The following is a 21,161-nucleotide window of genomic DNA, read 5'->3' on the forward strand; positions in this document are numbered from 1 at the left end:
CGTTTAACTAATTCTTATTAAAAGAAAATAAAGGAAAGGTGCCTGGGTAGCTCAGTCAGTTAAGTGACAGACTCTTGATGTAGGCTAAGGTCATGATGTCAGGAACATGGGATCAAGCCCCATGTCAGGCTCTGAGATGAGCATGGAGCCTGTTTAAGATTCTCTCTCTCCTCCCTCTGCCCCTCCTGATATCATGACCTGAGCCTACATTAAGAGTCTGTCACTTACCTGACTGAGCTACCCGTGCGCCCCTCCTTTATTTTGTTATAATAAGTATTCCTGTGATGAATAAGTGTTTGGAGTGAATTCTGTGCTTTTTTAGGAAGAGACTTCGGTGAATAAAAAACTAAATCCTTTCTTTTTCCTTTTATTTTTTTGTTTCTAAAGGGCCAAACTAACATCAGATGCAGAGAAGGAATCAGTAATGATGTTTGGGCGGAACCTTCGTCAGCTCCTTTTAACAAGTCCTGTTCCAGGGCGCACCCTGATGGGAGTGGATCCTGGTTACAAACATGGTTGCAAATTGGCTATAATTTCTCCTACCAGTAAGCACATCTTTCAGCTTTTCAAATAAAAGTTGGTTGGTTGGTCATAAGTTTTACATCATATATGTTTGTGAGGATTTGGAAATAATGTTAATTTTTGAGGCTAGGAAATGGTTTTCTCACATATGTGGAAATTAGAAACTTTGTCTTCTTTGGTGATCAAAAGTCTCAACATAATACTATCATTTATGCCCTTTCCTATGTTCCAGTGGAGAAATTGAGGATTAACTGGGCTCAGGCTTTAGTTACTATCCCCCAACAACTTGAATTGCATTTATATATGATGCATTTTAACTCTGTATATATTTTAATACCAGATATTTTTATTGGTTTGCCTAGGATTTTTTTTGTTACTCTTTTTCTATTGCTCTTCATTTCTTGCTGCATTTCTGTGTTTCCATTCAAGAATATTTTCTTTCTGTCTGACACTCTACCTTGTTAAATTTAGTGTGAGGTCATCTGGTGAGCAATCGGTGTCAGTTTTTGTCTAAAATATTTCTGATTTGCCCTTATTTTTGAAAGATATTTTTGCTGGGTATAGAAATTGGGATTGGTGTTATTTTTCAGTACTTTAAAGGCATCATTTCATTCTTTTCGGTTAGTGTTTTCCGTCCCTCTGGCTGCTATATGTTTTGTTGAGAATGAAAAATCAACCAAAAATCTTATTATTGTTTCTTTGAAGGTAATGATGTCTTTTTTCTTCTGCTGCTAAGATTTTCTTTGTGGTTTTCAGAGATTTTCTTATGATGTGCTTAGCTCTGAGTGTGGGGGTATGTGGGAGGGGTGTTGTTTTTGGTTTTGGGGGAGGTTTTTTTTGCATGAATTCTCCTTGGGGTTTGTAGAGCTTCTTCATTTCTTTCTGGGATTCCAGTTACTGCAGATTAGATCTTTCAACTTCCTCTTCTGCTTTTCATTCTTTTGTTTTATTTTCTGTTGTTTGTCTTTATGTTAATTAAGCCTCTATTCTGCTATGTCTGATCTGCAATTAGAACTATCCATTGAGTTCTTTATTTAAATTTTTATGTTTTTAAGTTTAGAAATTTCTATTTTATACTTATAAAAATTGATTTCAGTTCTGTAGTGAACTTCTTCACTTAATTTTTTTTTTATCTTTTATATATTCCTTATTTATACCTTGTGGTTCTCTTATTTATATGTATTATTATATATTATATGCTATTCTATATTACATGTAACATATAAAAAAGGATATTATTATATCCTGTTATGTTTATTTGTTCTTGTGTTTCTTTTGGTTTTGTCTTTTCTTTCTGAAATAACTTTTTCTTTTATGCTACTTCATTTTTGAGTTCTCATTTTATTTCTGGGGTTTTCCAATTCTGATTTATGGTTTTCTCATTTTTATGATTTTTTTGTGGGTTATTCTTATATTTTAGGTTACCATTTTTCTGTTTTGTGGACACATCTTTCTGTGTCCTTTTTTAATTTCCTGTTTTTAAAAAATAACCGTTCTATATGGCATTGGATTGTGATCCTTTTCTGTTGCTTAGTTTTATAAAATTCACTTTCTCCAACTTTTAGGATAGATCAGGAAAGGTTTTCTAGCAGTATATCTTTAGAACTATTACTTATTTTTTCCAAAATTATTGTGTGGGAAAAGCTCCTCTGTATCCATGTGAATAAAAAGATGGTCTTCTGCTTTCTAGAGTCTTATTTTCCCAGTGCTTTCCTCCCTTTTCTTGGGACTTTCACTCCCTTTCCCTTTGCCCATTTTATCCTTATCTTGCTCAGTGTGGATATGATTCTCAACAGTTTCTCCTCAGTTGGGGTTTTTTGTCTTGAAAAGGATATTCTGCTTGTTCGTTTCAAGATCTCATAGAGAGCAGGGTTTTCCAATCTTTCCTGAACTCAGTGGGCAACCTTGATACTGAAATATAAATTACAGTATGCAAAGGTCTTTCCCAGGGAAGTGCTTTTTCTATACCTTTGGTCCTTGAGATACTTCATTGCTTCTCTCTTCTTGCTTCCACAGAAATGCCTGTACATGTTGGCCTTGATAGTTATGTTATTCCCAACTGATCATCTTTTTTTTGGAGATGCTCTGTTATAGATACAGTCGTGGATTTTTGATTTTGCATCAGTGTTTTTTCCTGCACCTGTTGAGATATCATATGTATTTGTATTTGGATATGATATTGTTTGCATTGCTTGTAAGATGACTTTTTAAAAATATTGTAGACACTCCCACATATATATGTATGTATATATATCTTCAGTCTGTTTTGGCAAGACATTTCCAAGAATTTATCCATTTTGTCATTTAATCTGAATTAACATGGAGTTGATTATCACAGTCTCTATATCTTTTTAATGTGTGCTGAAGCTCTAGTAATATCCTCTTCTCATTTCTAATATGATTTATTTGTATCTTCTTTTTTTAAAAAATTTATTTGTAACTTCTATCTTTTCTTTCTCTTGATTGGTATTGCTAAAAGTATGTGTTTTTCTTAAGTGATTTTTAACTTTAAACTTCGATCCCCTCTATTATATATGTATTTTTCTATTTCATTAATTTCTGCTTTTAACTTTATCATTTGCTTCTGGTTTCTTTGAGATTATTTTGGTTTTTTCATACCATCCTAAAATGGTCACTTAGTTCATTATTTCTGTTCTTGAGGTTGTTACCGTCAAATTTTTGAATATGGTTTTCACTGAAATATAATATAGAGAAGCACACAAGTCATAAATATGCTGCTGAAAGAATTATACAAGGTAAAGAGATTCCTATATTTGCAACCCAGAAGAAGAAATAGCATAGTATCACAGCATTGTCTGGCACATAGTAAATATTCAGTAAATGTTAGCTTGATATTAGGTGTTATTAAAAACCATTTCTTTTTTAGGTATCATGGCATTTAATCTAGTTAGTAATGATTTTTATAATAATAATAATAATAATAATAATAAATAGCTAAGTAGTGTCCTTGTAACTTTGGAAGTAAGAAAACTTTAGAGTGCTTAGAGAGAATTCAGTTTAGTGAATATGAATGATTCATGCTGCATTTGAAAAGACAAAGCAGTTCCCTTTTCTGGTTCAGATTGCTTAATCAGATCATCTGTGTGTTATCTTTTGTAATTTCTCACAAACTAGCTTATTTTCATTTTCTCTAAGGTCAGATACTTCATACTGATGTGGTTTACTTGCATTGTGGACAAGGCTTCCGAGAGGCAGAGAAAATAAAGAGGCTTTTGCTGAATTTCAAGTATGGAAATAAGTAACCTTTTGCGTACTTCACTGGCTCAGCCAATGAGAGATACCTTTGAAGCTCCTAATTTGGAGGGAGGGATTAAGGGAAGTGCCTTGGTGAGAGAGAAGGAACCATGTAAAACAATGCTGGGGCAAATTGCTGGAGAACTCTACATTTGGAGACTCCTGAGGGACGCTGCTCCCTTCCTCTGACACCTTCACTAAACAAAGGTGTTAATATGAGCAAAAGTGAGCATTGACTTCTCTTATTTGGGCTTTCTCTTTCTCTCTCTGCCCCCTTCGTGTCCTTCCTCCCTCCTTCCCACCTCTCCTTTCCCTCCCTTCCTTCCTCCTTTCCTTCTTTCCTTCCTTCCTTCCTTTTTCTTCCATTCCTTTTCACGGATTTGAAGAATGGATATGATAGTAGTTTGAAGCTTCAGAGATTATTTGACAGTATATCACATAGTTCAGGCCTGACGTCTTTATTATGGCCTAGAATGCTCCAGAGTTTCTTATCCATGTCTAAATTTGGTTCCTCCTAGTTGGGAAGAAACCTGACTGTTCTTAACTGTGTGACAGTGAAATACTTGTCCAGTGCCTCCCATACCAAATGCGGTGGCATTGTCCTTTATTCTACATAAGCCTGTGCCTCCCTTGTGATACAGTGGAGAGAATAAGATCATCGTATGATAGTATTTGTGCATTCTGTACGTTTTCTCCTGATTGATTTAGAAGCATGCCTTGAGCTCATTCCATTTCTCATCTTCTTTATCCCTTGAAGCTGCAGCACGGTGGTGATTGGAAATGGAACTGCCTGCCGGGAAACAGAAGCTTACTTTGCTGACCTGATAATGAAAAATTACTTTGCACCACTGGATGTTGTTTACTGGTAAGGATGTTAGGAATGTTTGTTTTCTGAGGGACAGGGGGACTTCTGAGGTTCCTTCTGTGATGAATTCTCTTTTCTCTTTTTATCACATGCATCTTTTTTTTTTTTGCCTGTAGACCTCCTCTTGCTGTTCACAAGAGCTTTGCAGGACAATGTAAAGTGTCTCTCTTTCTCAGAGAAATTTAAGTTTCAATATCCTGAAAACTCCCACAGGAACAGCAAGATAGGACTTACCTGGTTTCATGGGGTTTTCCAAGCTGTACCTTGTATGAGGGCTCTAGTTAACTACTAACTAGTACATAAGACTGTGGATAACTTGGCTTTTTTCTCCCTAAGTTCTGATGCCTGTAAATTGGTGGTTTTCAGAACTGAGAGCCAAGGCAAGTATTACAACTTCAAAGCACTTCTGATAATTCTTTTCTTGTGTGTTCGTCGCAGGCTTTCATATTATATAGGCACCTAGTTAACTTCTGAATAGCTTTGGATTCGCCTCACCCATTTCCTCAGTAGTTGTGCTTTCCTTACTTTCCCTTTGTACCTCAGGTAGCCATGCTTACCTTTTCCAAACTATAGTAGAATATTATTCTTAAGAGTTTAATTCTACAGGAGAAGAGAATTACAATACCTGATATCTAGGGAAGAGTGCACGAGTACCATTTTCCACTGCTGTTTGAGGAATCTTATAAGTAAGTATAAGATAAGTCACAACTGATGAGTATGTAACTGACAGGACCAACAAACAAAACCTAACAGGAGAAAAAGAATTCTAGAAGCCACGGAGATAGGCCAAAGGGTAGGGGGGAGGGGCACTTGTATTTAGTGTAGCGTTCCATGTGCCAAGAGTATAATCAACACGTCAGGAAAACAAATGCAGAGTAACCCAAGAGGATTAGGAAGTCAGGGACAAACTATGGGTGCCACAGGGCCACGGTTCAGGAGAGGGACAGATTGACATGTCTTCCTCAGCTTTCTCCCTCTCCTGCTTCCTGTTCAGGGTAGTGTGGGGAGTACTGGGGATCTTCCCCAGCCTGGGAAGTGTGCACGTGCATCTCGTCCTTTGGAGAACCTAATACAAGGACCTGATAGAGCTGATTCACTTTATTTCAGCAAATGAACTTTCAGTTTTTTTCAGCAAGTTTTCTGATTTTTTAAACTTGTTCATGTTAATTTAATAAAAATATCTTGGGTACATTTTTAGTGCTTATAAACAGAACTTTCACATCATTAAAAATATTAAAATAGTGAAGGCCTCTCGTATTTTTCTGGTTTGGCTTATGGAGTATCCATTGACTAAACTTTCAGCAGTATCTTGCAGTGGAAAAGATGAGCTTTGGGGTGCGACAAATCTAGGTCCATCTTTTGTCGTCACCATTTGCTGGTCAGGCAAGTTAGGAAGAGTTCCTCTGCCTCTCTGAGCTTCCCTTTACTTCAGCTTTAAAATGGGGAATGCTTTTGCTTTCAGTAACACTGTGAACTTTTCTTCATAATTATCTTTTACATTAAATATTAAAACTTTGTATTTATCTCCTTTTGTGTATATTTTAAGATTTAGTTTACTGCATTACTTTATCTCTGTTGAAGGAATACTGTTTTTATGTTAATTTTGTCCCTAGCCGTATAAACAATGAATTCTTTCATTGTTTATCACTAGTTTTTCAGTTGATTCTCTTGGGTTTCTAGGTAAGTGGTCCTATCATCTGCAAAAGATGATGAATTCCTTTTCAAGTTTTGTACCTTTTGATTTTCTGCTCTTGTTTAATGGTACTGTGCGGTATCTTTGAAAAGCTATTTAATAATAGTAATGATATTAGACCCTTTTTTTCTTTCCTTTACTTTTATGAGAATGCTTCTAGTGCCTCCCTCAAGTCTAATACTGCCTTTTGTATATTTCTAAAACATCATTTAGAGGAAATCTTTTTTTATTTATGAATGTTTAAAAATATGGATTCCTGTTGTTTTAACAATCAAGAAAGAGAACGTTTATGCTTCTTTAGAATTCTGCTGTAATTGTTTGTGTTTTTTCCTCTTTTGGTCTATTATTATGCTGAATTATAGTAGGTTTCTTACACTTGCACCATCTTTGCAGTTCTGATTTGAACCCCACTAAATCATGGTGGGTGTTTTTTGATTTTTTTTATGTACCATGAACTTTCTTTGCTAATATTTTAGTGTTTGGTTTTGAAGTCCTTAAATAATGCAAATACCCTATCAGAATTTATAGTGAGTGCTTCGGAAAATCAGCTGTATGATTCCATTCTTTTGTCAGTTCACCTTGCCTTTATGAGAAAACACTATTTTCTCATCTAACACTTTGAAGTTACATTGCAGACTACATGTAAGTTGAAATTTCCATGCTTTTTGGCAGTCATTTTTACTACCTCCTAAACACATAATCTGATACGCATTCCTATAATCCTGTCAGTTATTCATTCTGAAACGTCTTTTCCTAACATATCCACCAGCACGTTTTCTCTTATCCGTTCCTTCCAACACTTTTTCCTTGGCATATCTGCCATAGGTTAACATACTCTTTGACTTATGTCCTGACTCATAAACCCCATGTACCTTGACCCATCCATCCAACTTCCCTCCCATTTCTCTCCCTACCCTTAAAATACCTTGCAGACTCTACTGTTTATACATCCTATGGGGAAAGTCTTTGAAAGCTTCAAATCCCAGTTACTAAAGGAGGGAGAAAAAAAACTGGAATCAAGTTGAAGAACTTAATTAGAACCATTCTAAGGCTTAGTTACTCATACATGTTTAAAGTTGCAAGTATACAGTAAAGGACACATTGGACTTCTTTTTTCTTTCATTCCAGTAGTGTACCAGCCATGTCATTGAAAAGAAATATAATTTAGGGAATCATAATTTTGTTGCTTGAGATAAATTGTGTCTTCCAGAGTCTAACTGAAATGCAGAGAAAAGCTTGAGCCTCAAAGGGTTAAACTCATTTGTTAAAAACGCCTAAGAGTGAAGGTAATAAAAATCTTTGGCCTTAAAATTAGAAAACAAACATTATTTCTTTAAAGATTTTAATATTTATTATTGCACTTTGGGAAACACAGATAAGTGATCAGTTTTTCTGTTAGCTCAATTGTTATTTATAATTTAAATCATATTTCTAGATTGTGTGTGTGTGTGTTATAAAAAGGAACGCACACTGTACATATTTTACATTTCTCCTACTTAATATATTCACATGCCAATAAATGGACTTTACAGAATCACTTAAGATTATTGCAGACAAACTCTTACATAATCTTATATTTTAGAGATTCCTCATTGTGTGACAGCTGGCTTTTTCTAATCATCACCATTATCAACAAAGCTATAATAAATGTTTTTGTGCTTGGATCTCTGTACATACCTATATTTCTTTACCATATATTCCAAGAAGTGGAGTACAGGTGTAAAGGGGTACCTGACCACTGCTCCTAAACTGAAAAATGCTTAATTACCAAACTCATCTATTACTGAGATTATTTCCCTGCTGTTTCTCCTTCTTCTCAGTATATTGGTTAATTTGGGATGCCATTACTTAAAAACATTTATATCACAAGTCCATATAGAAGTCCACCTAAAACGGTAAGAAAATAAAACATTTCTTATTGTGAAATATATCCAAAGAGTATAGAGCCTCTGCTCCCAGCTTTTAGGCTCCTTATGTGTTTTTCCTTAGAGTGCCTCCACCCCATGTAATTGCTACTTTGGGTGGATTGAATTATTGCTTGTTTGAGAAAATTAATTTTCAAACTGCATATTTGTAGGACTTTTGAAATACATTACCATGCTGTCTTTTAGAGTGACTATGCCATTTAAAACTCTTACCTAGAATGTCTCTGCTCCCATTTCCCTGGATGTTGGGTATTAGTACGGTACACGCTTGCTCAGTCATTTTTGTTTTAATTACATGGTTGAAATCCCAGCATCACTGCTTATTCAGTACTTGTGTGAGCTTGGACCTCTCTGTATTTCAGTTTCATCATCCATACAAGGAAATGATAATAATACCCATTTTACAGAATTATCATGATGGTTAAGTGATAATAAATATAAATACATTAAAAAATATATAAATTGCTTAGAACAGCATTTAGCATATACTTGTATTATTCATGAAGTTAAATATATTTTTGTATGTTCATTGACCACTTCTGATTCTTTTGTGTATGTGTGGATGGCACGTGTCCTTTGTTCATTTTTGTTTCTTTTGGAGGTTTTCATCTTGTTCATAATGTTTTGTAAATGTTTTTATATATTAATTATCGATTGATTTGTCCTAATTTTTGCAAATTATACAAGTACTTTTCTCCATTTTGTGTTTAAGAATTTAAGCCTATTTCATATAGAATTCTAAATTTTATTTTTTAAAGATGTATCTTTTTTCTTTATGACTTTTGAGTTTATTATTCTTGCATCTAGAATATTAAAAAAAAAGTTAGTTTTTGTAGAAAATCTGAACCTGTCCTGTGTCCAAGAATATCAAGGTTTTTGGTTTTTTGTTTTTCTAATGCAAGCGTCCCTCAAGTTTTTATTTCCCTAACTTTTATTTAAGCCTTTTGACTTTTCTTTGTGAAGACATAAAACATCATAATCTTCTTAGTTACTTATATGGTTGCTTTGAAGCTTTATTCTTTAAAAAAGAAGCTAAAAATTAACCAGAGAACCTTAATCAGCTTAGGTGACAGAAACAAAGAGTTGGAGGCTATAAATTTGCCTGAGAGCAGTTTTGAAAAAAGAATGGATACTGATTTTTCCCTTTCTTAAGACCTTTATGACCAGCTGTAGTATTTTGTAAACAGCAGAGCCATCCAATTTCTTTCTTTTCCTTCTGTCTTCTCCCTCCTATTCTCTTTCTCCTTCCTCATTTTCCTCCTCCTTCCCTTCCTCTTTTTTCTTCTTTAATTCTCTTGTTTGGTTTTACCTTATTTTAGTCATTTCCTATTGTTTGACAACTGGTTATTTTTGATCTTTGATGTATCTTTGGTTTTCAACCTATTAGTACAAACTAATCAGCCATAATTTCAGTATTTATTTGCAGGCATGTGGAGTATGGGATTTGTCCATAACCCATTTAAAGTTCATTTTGATACATGGTATGAAGTTCTTTTTCTTGCCTATGACTATGAATTATTCCAGTACCATTTGTGAAAGATTTTCCTTTCCTAGTTGAACCACTTTGGCCTTCTTCTTGAAAAGCTACTGACCATACAGAGGTGAATCTATTTCTAGAGTCTGTTCTGTTTAATTGATCTATATATATCGTAATACTAAACATGAAATTAGATAGTGTAAGTCCTTCAATTTCGTTCTTCTTTTTTAAAATTGTTTGGCCTATTGTAGGGCCTTTGTTCTTCTACATAAACTGTAGAATGAGCTTTCCAGTTTCTACAAATGGTCTTGCTGGGATTTTGATTGTGATTAAGGTGGCTCCACAGTTTAATTTGTAGAGAATTGACATCCATTCGTTTAATTTTTAAAAATTATTTTAGTGTAGTTTACACAAGATGTTACCTTAGTTGCAGGTGTACAACGCAGGTGTACAACGTAGTGACTCAACAACTCTGCACATTATGCTGTGCTCACCGCAGTTGTAGCTGGCATCTGTGTTAACTTTTAATTTCAGTTCTATTTTTCATTTCTAGAAGCTCAGTATTTTTTCAGACCTGCCTGATCATTCTTATAGTCTTTTGTTGTTCCTGAATATATATTCAAATCTGTCTTTTTTCTTAATCATACTAACCATTGTGATTTTATAGTCTATGATAATTCTAGTACCGAAAATCCTTGGAAGTCTATTTCTGCTATCTGTTTTTACTTCTGGTTCTGCTGTTTTCTTTCCTTTTCTGTTCAGTTAATTTATATTGAAAAGTCCTTATTTTCATGGAACTTTTATTGGTGAGAATTCATCAAGGCCTGCATCGATGGGGAGACACTTCAATAAGGATTTGCGTTTGTTTCTGTCAGTCTCTTGTAGACACTACTGGTGTGGCATCACTTAAATTCTCAGCTTGAAATTTTTTCTGGCCACCTAGGTAGTGTGAATTTAGGCTGTGCACTAGAGAGATGGCTAATGGCTCCATGTTCTCCTCAGAGATTCCCCCTGTGACAAGGGTTGAGATAGTCCATTTTTTAGCACAATATCCTTGGGGTAGGGTGTAGTGAGCTTATTTCTCTTTGACCCTTATACTGGGGGTTAACCCCCTATCTTCCAGTCCTGGGTTTTAGGCAAACTGCTCTTGTCTGAATCCCTTTGCTACTTAGTCCTCTTGGACAGAATCTCTTTAGAGACACCCCCGCTCTCCCCCAGCACTTCCTCCTGCAGGCCCGTTTGGTTCATACATCCTTGTCTCTTCCCAAGGGGGTATTAGCAACTTATTCCTGGTATAGCTCTCTGCCTTTGTTATTCAGGCCCGTTTGGTTCATACATCCTTGTCTCTTCCCAAGGGGGTATTAGCAACTTATTCCTGGTATAGCTCTCTGCCTTTGTTATTCAGGCCCGTTTGGTTCATACATCCTTGTCTCTTCCCAAGGGGGTATTAGCAACTTATTCCTGGTATAGCTCTCTGCCTTTGTTATTCTCTCTCTCTCTCTCTCTCTTTCCCTGCCCCGGTCTACCCCTGTACTTGTGTTTGCATCTGTTCTCTTTCTAATGTCACACTCACATATTTGTTCCAGGGAGGCCCCTCTCACCTGGCGCAGGGTGAGTGGGACATTCTTCTCCATGAGATTTTCAGATTTTTAGGCAGCATGAGAAAAGCCACAGCATTCCAACAGTCTTCTTCAAGAAATGTTCTCTTGCAGTGGGTGCCTGGGTGGCTCATTTGGTTAAGTGGCCAACTTTGGCTCAGATCATGATCTCATGGTTCATGAGTTCAAGGGCCACATCAAACTCTGTGCTGACAGCTCGGAGCCTCGTGCCCGCTTTGGATTCTGTGTCTCCCTCTCTCTGTGCCCCTCCCCTACTCACTCTCTCTCTCTCTCAAAAATAAGTAAGCATTTAAAAAAATGCAAAGAGATAAGATTGTAGGAGTCTCTAATGAGAAGTTGGGAAACTCTTAGATGTATAATTCAGATTATTCTATAATAATGTAAAAGATCCTCTTAAGGAAAGAAAATAGGGTCAGTCCTCAGCACACTGGGAAATGTAAGCTGGACTAATGTGCTTTACCACTAAAATTATGAACTACGATCCTTTCCAAGTCCTCTGGAAAATTTTAAATTAATGGATAGAATCTCCTCAATTAAACTTCCTCATAAAAAGAAAACTTCCCAAACACTACATTTGCCTACATCAATTTTTTGGTAATCTTCTTGCAAAGGGAAAAGCTTCTAGTAGATCAATTCAGAGATTCACTCTTGGTAACAAAATTCTATAGATTAAGAGAATGTAGGATTAATTACACTAGAAAACAAATAGTTTGGATGACTGGTTTGCTAAGTCTCATACGTATAAAAATATAGCAGAACATTACTGAGGTATTCTATGAAGAATGCTTTTTTTTTTTTTTTTTCCTAGATGGCTGTAAATTACATTACACAGGAATGGTTCTTTGCCAAAGCAGGTTTGGATAATTTTTTGATACCTGCCAGTATCTAGTATTTGATTTACCCTGTATATTTACTCGTGTGGTTTACCATTCATGTATTCCACCATGTTCCGAATAGTACATGCTGACTTCCAGGGCTTTACCACCAGTAAAAGGTTGGGAACTAAATCAGTTTGTGTGTGTTGGCTGCAGACTTTCAGTCCATTGCATATTTCACAAGGACAAATACAAAGCTGAAAAAAAGTGTAAGTAACCAAGAGTGTGTAACAGAAGAGTCACCGATCTGCCAAAAACAGTACAGGAAGACTAAAGCTTCAGGCCTGAATCCCTCTGTTTACTGCCTCCCCACAAGAGTGAAATGTATCATAAAAGATGTATTAATGATTATCTTAGGAAAAAGAGAGTGAGACCAGAGATCCCACCGCTTGTAGATTTTCTCATAGTCCCTGATGAGGACATGACATAGAGTTCATCACTTCCTCTTTGATTGGCGGGTTAGAATGATTTGCACCTAAGAAGATAGAATAAGGATCACCAACGAATACCAGAATGTATCTAAAATAGAGCATTAGTAAGCGAGTTTACATTTCTCATTTCATCTTCTGGCTCAGATGAAATATTTCCTGGAGCTCTGGGTGGACTTGAGAATAAAATTTTGGTGCCACTATTGATTAATTCTCAAGAAACTGTGGAAGCTTAGAGAGAGGCAGATGGTACCTTAATGTGTCCCAAGGGGAATTCAGATAAGTAATGCAAATGACTGTTGAGTGTGATCTTGGTCAGGCGAGGCTATTATGAAGTCAGAAAACGATGATTTATGTGCACTTAGAAGGGGACAATAGAAGATATCCACTGGAAATCAGTGTGGGTTGCTTATAAGTAAGATATTTTGGCATTATCCCATTTAATTTTCTGTGTGGAAGACTAGAACTTGTAGACAGAGCTAGATCTCAGCACAGCTTTGAATAGTCTCTTGATACTTTTACAGAGGAACTAGAGAAATAGAGACTTGGTAACATGGCTCCCAAAAGGAACTGTTTAGCTACTGAATTGATGTCTGGTGTGAGGCCTCTAAGCGGCTTGCCACAGACATTGTATTAGTTAACGTTCTGCTCACTGGTTTAGTCAAGGTTTTCAAGTTTGTGGATATTGAGGTATATTAGAATCAGGATCAGAAAATTTTCTGAAACACCTGAGTTGTTGAACCTAATCTAACAAGATGAACTGGAACAGGGATAAATGACTTATGTGACGCTTGAAGGAATTTTCAGTAGAGATTTCAATGGGATGATTTTAAGGTTTTCAATTCTGACCATTGAGGATTCTGTGAGAATAATGTGTAGCAGATAACCCAAACCATCTGGACCTATTTGTTTTGTTTCGCTTTAAGGAAATTTGCTTTCCATCAAATTAGTAAGCTTAGCTATGTGACTTAAGATTATCTGGCTACATAAAGCTCATTATGTTGTGAAGTTGAAATTATTTTATATGGGGAGAAGTTACTATGGTTGCTATTATTTACTTATTTTTAGAAATATTTATTTAGGGGCACCTGGGTGGCTTAGTTGGTTAAGCGTCTGACTTCGGCTCAGGTCATGATCTCCCAGTTCGTGGATTCTAGCCTCGCATTGGGCTCTATGCTGCCAGCTCAGAGCCTGGAGCCTGTTTCAGATTCTGTGTCTCCCTCTCTCTCTGACGCTCCCCTGCTCATGCTGTCTCTCTCTCTCTCAGAAATAAATAAAACATTTAAAAAATGAAAAAAAAAATAAAATGTTTATTTATTTTTGAGAGAGAGAGAGAGAAACAGAGCAGTGTAGGGGCACAGAGAGAGACGGAGACACAGAATCTGAAGCAGGCTCCAGACTCCGAGCTGTCAGCCCAGAGCCCGATGTAGGACTCAAACCGTGAGATCAGGACCTGAGCTGAACTCAAGGCTCAATCTACTGAGCCCCCTGGGCGCTCCAGCTGCTATTGTTTACTTTTGATTAGTCCGATAATTTCTGCTTTTCCTGTGGAATGTAAAATCAGTTTCTTTGTATTTAAAAATACAGTCTTCATCTTCAGTTTATAGCAGTGATAAAGGCCATGACTTAGTCTTGAAACTTAGGATAGCCTAAAAGTGTTTTTGGATATTAGTTTGCTTGTTATGTTTAATGACAAGTTAGGGTGATAGAATATTTGTCTCACTTCTCTCTACACTGATGACTTGAGAAAATGTACCGTGATAGTCTCCAATTTTTGTTGCCCTTCACCTATTTCTTTTATATATATATTTTTTTATTCTTTAGAGAGAGAGAGTGTGTGTGTGAGCATATGAGCAGGGGATAGGGAGGGAGGGAGGGAGGGAGGGGGAAGGAGGAAGGGAGAGAGGGAGGGAGAATCTTAAGCAGGCTCCACACTCAGCATGGAGCCTTGATGCAGGGCTCTATTCCACCACCCTGGAATCATGACCTCAGCCGAAATCAAGAGTTGGACACTTAACTGAGCCACCCAGGCACCCTGCCCTTCACCTGTTGGTTGATACTCCTCTCTCCCTTTCTGTGACTGTTATAAAAACTAGACTCTTATTTATAAGGCTTTCTTTCTGGGATGCTTGTGACAGTAAATACATTTTAAAGTAAAATTAGTTTACGACTCATATAAAGTATTTTCATTTTGTTGAAATGGCCAGACTACTTTAAAAAATATATGTGTTTAAATAACCATTTCAGTAAGCTATGTTGGGGAAGAGGCAAAAGGAATGAGCAATTATGGGTGGATGTGTGTGTGTGTGTGTGTGGTTTTAAAATACTATTTGGATTCAGATTCAGTTTGACAGTTTTTGATCAAAATAAAATATTTTTTACCAGCTTTGTAAACCCATGTGTTTCTGTATCCCTAAGTCCAATCTAAGTATCTGCAGGAGTTACTCCAGCCCCCCTTAACTGTAGCCCGTCTTGCAGATCTTTGTTTATTGACTTAGATTAGAACTGGCTGAGAGCCCAGTGATGGTCATTTCTTCTTTTAAGGTTTTTGGTTACAAATCTGCTTTTGTTGCCAGATCCAATAAAGATTTTTGATTGTTTTTGTTAGTTTTATTGTAAGTTCTTGCCAAAGATACAATGTATTATAACCAAAACAGATGTTCTGTTTAGACCAGTGTATTTGCTATAACAGAACCTAAAATGTAAATTAAAAGAATAATATGTTCAGCATTAAGGTAATAAGTGATGAACTGTGGGACTCTGCGAGTATTTTTGATAACCTTTAGAAGTAGGAACACCACCTTATTTTAAGCAATTGTTTTATATTTTTTCTCTGTCTCATTTTGTGCATGTACAGTCTTACACTCCTAGATTCTCTTCCAAACTGACATTTTACTGTGATCTTAAAAGTGGAGTCGGTTTCACCATTTTCATATGTACATAGTTCTATTATTAAAGTATATACATCAGATAAATAGTGTTTTCTGTCATAAAGACATCAGTTGCAGAGAAGGGTTTTTAAGATTCTAATGTTTATAAATGTAAATGAAATAATTATTCACAGACCTTTCCATAAATGGTGTACTTGGGAACAACAGGAACCATATTATAGGGTTGTAGTATAGATCTCTTGGGATGCTAACTGTCTCTGTGATTAGGGCCCAGAGCTGTCTCGATTTACTCTCAATTCTGTGTGGTAGTAAACACAGCTATGTAGTAAATATAAAGTCAATGTATTTCTGTTCTGTAATTTTAAATCTTTTTTTTTTTCTTATCAAAGTCCCTCAATAAATTAGATGTGTAAGGAATAAGACCATATTATCAACAAATTACTAATAGAATGAGTTTTACCTTGAGATTTCTAACTCCTTGGTCCATTCTGATTCATGTTTTCCCCTTTTCTTTGGCCTTACCAAGCTTACTATTTTCTCTCACTTTTGACCAACATTAAAAAAAAAAAAAAAAAACCCAAAACATATTCAGTTGATATTTGGGAACATTTGTTTTTGTTTTTGTTTTTGTTTTTTTTTTAATTGGGAATGTTTAGGTTGTACAGAACCAGTATGATTCTGTCTCACTTCAGTTGCATTAGGAGAATGCAAGATTGCTAGAATTCTTTGTTGTTGAGATCCTTTTCATTTGATTATGTAGGACTTAAAGATTCTGGGACCAGAATCTGGTACTTGCAGATAGTTTTTGGATCCCTCTTTATATGTGTTTTATATGACTTTGTGTTTTGTTTTGTTTTGTTTTTTGAGGGAGGAACCTTTTGAGTCTAATGTACTTTATGTGGCTAACTCTTTGTATTTTGCTCTTCTAACTTATTGAAATACCACTTTCAAGTTCCCCCACATCCATACATTTCTAAGGTTACACCCAGCTTAATTCCCATTACTTTTCTGCTTCACGGCACTTGCATTTTGAAGGGACCCTAACATTTGGGTTCACATTATGATAATTAGGTTTCAGGGGCATGGGGGATTAAAGATGTCTCAGGTCTAGTTGCAGAATAAAGTTCAGAAGCACTTGTAAAACTTGCCTGATTGGTGGTAGAGGTGCTTTTATTTATTCACTACTCATGCAGCATTAATCCGTATTTCATCAGGTACCTACAGTGCTGTAATTCTAGATGTGACCTTGGGACTTGATTTACTTCAGCTCCGTTTTCTTTATTAATGTGCCATGAAAGAGGTACATGAAAGATAGCCAACATCAAAGTACCTTTTAAAGTAAAATGGTTGATAGGAATTCCCGGGTATTTAACACTGTCTGTCAAATGTTTCAGCTGGTTTGCATCCTTTTACAAGCTATTGCTTGCTGCACTAAAAGAAATTTAAAGGAGTTGTTTCAAGTCTTTTGTGTGTTGGGGGAGGGGTGCTGATCACGTGGTGGTGACTGGGGTGGTGGTGGTTGGGTGGCAGTACTTAGCCAGAAAAGGGAGTAAACTGGGAGTTACACACTCATTTTCAACTATGCCCCTCCCAGAATGGTTTGTTTTGGTGTTTTTCTTTGGAATGGGGAGTCTTTAGTCCAAAGTGGCGCTTATAATTTGAGTTGAAGAGGCACTCACCTTGGATGTAAGGAGATTGAAGAGGGTGGCCAGAGAAAATTCATCAAACCTCAGTGAAAGAAAGAATAAAAGGCAGTATCTTATCCAGAGACAATTTAACCAGTTTATAACTTTACACCCTGTTTATTCTTTACTGAGCCATCTGAGAAAAAACTTTTAAACACAATAATGCAGGAAACTGAGTCGGAAGAAAAACAAAGGAAACAGGACTCAGACAAGGTCTACCATATGTATTGTGGAATATTTATTTTCCTGTAAATGCTATTGTCTCTGTTTTAGGCTAAGTATATGGGGGTAGAACTTCTCGTAGCTCATTCTTGAAACTCTGATTCCTTCTTTGTTTCAAACATTTGTTGGATGTTTCTCTCTACTTGAGAAAAAAAATATATAAAAGCATTTTGCTTTTTAGATGTAATCACAAGGATTATCTGTGGATCTCTTCCTATCATCTTTCTCATAGAACTATCTTAATCTAAACAATGAAAAATAGAAATCACAGATGTTTTAGAAAATGAAATTTACTTTAAAATTTATGCTTTGTTTTCAAATTACTTGATCTTAACTTGCAGAAGTCTTTTAAAATCATTGGAATAAAACACTTTATAATTAGTATTTGTGAAAATGTATTTGTATAGTATTAAAAAGCTTTAATATAGCATATACTCTGGATATTCTGTAATTTTTTTGTTGGCCTTTAACCTGCTTAACTTTTTATTCCTCCTATATGGAGGGAAAATAAATTTCAGCCCACACCTGATCTTGGGTAATCTATTGAACCTAAAGTCTTTTGCCTGTCAAGCGTAAGAAGCCACCAGTATAACTGACACGGAGGAGTTTGGTAATGGCCTTTCTCACTGTCAACATAGTGTACAGGGCTACAGAGGTCTCCTGAAGACAGATAGCTTAGTTTATGTGGGGAATGAGCAGTGTATGCAGCTTATTTGGCATTTGAGTCTATGATTAAGGAAGTGGGTGGAAGAGGTACATCTTGGCCCTTTAGCTGACATGGGAAATGCAGAACTTCTTGCTGCCCTTGTCTGCATCCTGTATGGCTCAGCCCTGGCAGTAGGAAGAGTGACCTTGGGTTGAGACAGGAGGATATATATTAGGAAATCGGTAGTAGAATGAAAGGCTGGAAGATGTTTACCTTTCCATTCATGCCACATTTTCTTCTGCCCCCATCATAGTTCACAGCATCTTTTTTTGCATAGAAGATACGTACCTTTAAGAATTTGCTATGCCTCATCACAGTCCGAGGGAATTGGGAGACAGAGAAGCATGGTACTGCCTAAAATGTCATCAGGGTCTTATTTCGCAAGCATTTAGCTTTCGTGAGACAGAGTATTGTCTTGTTCTTTGGTTGGCATACTGACACATGCCTTTTTATTTTTTTTTTAAGATTCTGGAGTTTAGTGTATCCTATCTAATTTAGGACCAGCGTAGTTAAAGCATCTGAAATAGCCTTAATGTTGTATAATTAATCATTAACAAACATATTAAATGTTAGTCTAAAGCTTGATTGAAAGGATCAACAGAGTCAAGGATCATAAGTATTTTTATCAGTTACTTAGTGACAAGCAATTTGTGAGCTTGTGAATCAGTCACCAGCTTACAGTTGATAGATATGTTTTCACCTGATTTTTATGTTTTCTTAGTTACCCCATTTACCTAAAATTCTCTTATTCTTCAAAGCATTTTATTTTTCCTCAAGAATGATTTTCATGAATCTAGGAATATAAGTGACGTGTGATAGACTACCCTCCCAGCTCCTAGCAGGTTTGAATTCAAATAGTTCCTACAGTTTAAATCATGACACTGTCATCATTTCCATTGTCATGTTCCACTTGTTATTTTAAGTTACACTCAGTAATATATTGGGGATGTCTCTGGCTCCAAATTCAGATGTTGGCATGGCCAAAATGCTAAAACTCTGAGGAGAGATATAGATGTGAAGAAGCTTCTGTAGTGTCTTCAGCCTATAAGAAATATTTTGAAGATGTACATTTCTATTCAAATCATATGCTCTGATTTGTAGGAGTCAGCGATTTCCTTCTCTTCCAGGTCCTAGGTTTATTTTGAATTAAAATTCACTGGTTATATAAGAGGAGCCCAAATACCTATTTTCTTTCTAATCTGAATTTCCTTATTGGAGGGCCTTTACCTCTCAAGTTCTTTAGGAAATTCTGTATCTTGTTCTAAACATGAAATGCTACTTTTAGGTTTTGACTTTGGTTGGAAAAGTAACAAGTAAAATTTCTACCAAGAAACTGGTCTTTTTTCTGTTTCAGCAAATTTTTGTTAGCTGTATAAAGATGGGAAGGATGTTAAAGACCCGTGCTTAAATTTTCAGGTTTGAGACTTGATGTTTTCCTGACTCATGGTTTTGGCAGGAGAGTCTGAAAAGTGGATAAAGGAAGCTGACCAGAGAATTTCCCAGTAATGAGCCTTTGAAGCATCTTAGATCTTTCAGGTTTGGTTTGCTTCTACTCTTCTTCATTTTCTTCTTGGCTTTTTGTTTTTTTCTCCTTCTGGCTACCTTTTCTTAGTGAGAAGTGACAAGTCTGTGTTAAGTGGGAAAATTTTAAATATACTCATCTTGTTGAATTTAATAACTGAGAGGAAAGTTTGACTCCAAAATTCAGTGTAAGCATATCATCCTTTACTTGTTTTTATGTAGAAGCAATATTTTTCAATTAATGTTTGGTCCAGCTTCTCTGGACCCCTTTTCAGTTTATATTCTCATGTTCCTCCCACTTCTTTTAAATACTCTAACTTCTGTTTCTGATCAGTCTTTTTTTCTGTGCATCCTTGCACCTCTTCTTTGCTCTTTGACTTAGTGCTCCAGTTATTTTCTTCATTCCCTTTTTCTTCTCTATAAATCCTCCTTTCCTTGATCATTTCTCCAGCCACTTCTGGGGCTTCATCTTTTCATCGGTGGTTTCTAAATGTAAGTCCTTAGTTTAAAAGTCTCTCCAGAGATTTGGACTCAAATTTCAGTGGCTAGTGGCCAGTCATTTGAGTATTGCTCTGGTGCCTCAGATTCAACCTCATGCTTTGGCTCCCAAAACTATTTTTCTTTGTGTGTTTTTGTTCTTTTCATAAGCCCCTACTTTGCTAGTGATTACCTTGGGCACAAAATTGACAAATTCAGCTGTATACTCCATTCAAACTACTTTCAAATCCTGTGGATTCTCCCTCAGGATTGGTTTTACTATTTCTTTCTTTCAGTGCCTCCTATTGCTATTCTTCTTCCTTTGAGAGTTTGGTTGTTTCATTAGCTACCCTCAAGCTACATTTCTAAGACAGTCTCCTGATATTCCCTTCTCAACCCAAGGCATGGTTTCATCATTCAAGCACTTGTCATCTGAGTCTGCATAGTTCTTTATGTTATGACTGGCTGATACCAATCATTAAGGAATTATATGTTCACCTTGGAGTTACAATTTATAAACCTGTATTTCATTTAATAAAAGCTAAAATAAATCCATTTTCAGTATTTTATTTTTCAAAGTATTTCATTTAAATCTTCCCCTGATCTGTTTCTATTATTTATAGTGAAATTGTGGTTCCTGTTTTCAGTGGATTCCACTTAAATGCCTTTTCTAATAATGGGTATGCTTTGATATCAGAAATTCTTATATTTGTAAATTGCAATATTTGTTCTTTGAATATGAGTGGGTTTCTTTTTCTACTTTTGCAGTTAAGAAAACAGTCTGTGGAGCCAGCCAGGTAGAAATGATAGCTTCCTCCCTTACTGCCACAGAGACTGTAGTTAAGTCACTGAATCTTTTGGTCTTTTTGTCTCTTAAGCAGGAATGGTAATATTATCTAACACAGGATTTGGTGAGGGTGAAACGAGGTGATACACCACAAAATACTTAGGATGGTGCTTGGCACATAATTTGGAATCAATAAATGTTGGTCTAAGGGTC

The 21,161-nt window shown here is 36.0% G+C and overlaps 1 protein-coding gene across 1 annotated transcript in view; it reads left to right on the forward strand.

Annotated features, from left to right (window-relative positions):
• The window catches only part of SRBD1 (S1 RNA binding domain 1), a gene marked incomplete at its 5' end in the record, with an annotated part of 187,745 nt that overhangs the window by 47,104 nt on the left and 119,480 nt on the right, over positions 1-21,161 (forward strand). Inside the window, 3 exons of the mRNA XM_039232404.1 lie at positions 388-545; positions 3,679-3,769; positions 4,535-4,642. Coding sequence (XP_039088335.1) covers positions 388-545; positions 3,679-3,769; positions 4,535-4,642 — 357 coding nt within the window. The remainder of the gene's footprint in view (positions 1-387; positions 546-3,678; positions 3,770-4,534; positions 4,643-21,161) is intronic.

The sequence above is a fragment of the Hyaena hyaena genome, unplaced genomic scaffold (genome assembly GCF_003009895.1).
Source record: "Hyaena hyaena isolate Hyena2069 unplaced genomic scaffold, ASM300989v1 scaffold_64, whole genome shotgun sequence".
Lineage (NCBI taxonomy): Eukaryota > Metazoa > Chordata > Mammalia > Carnivora > Hyaenidae > Hyaena > Hyaena hyaena.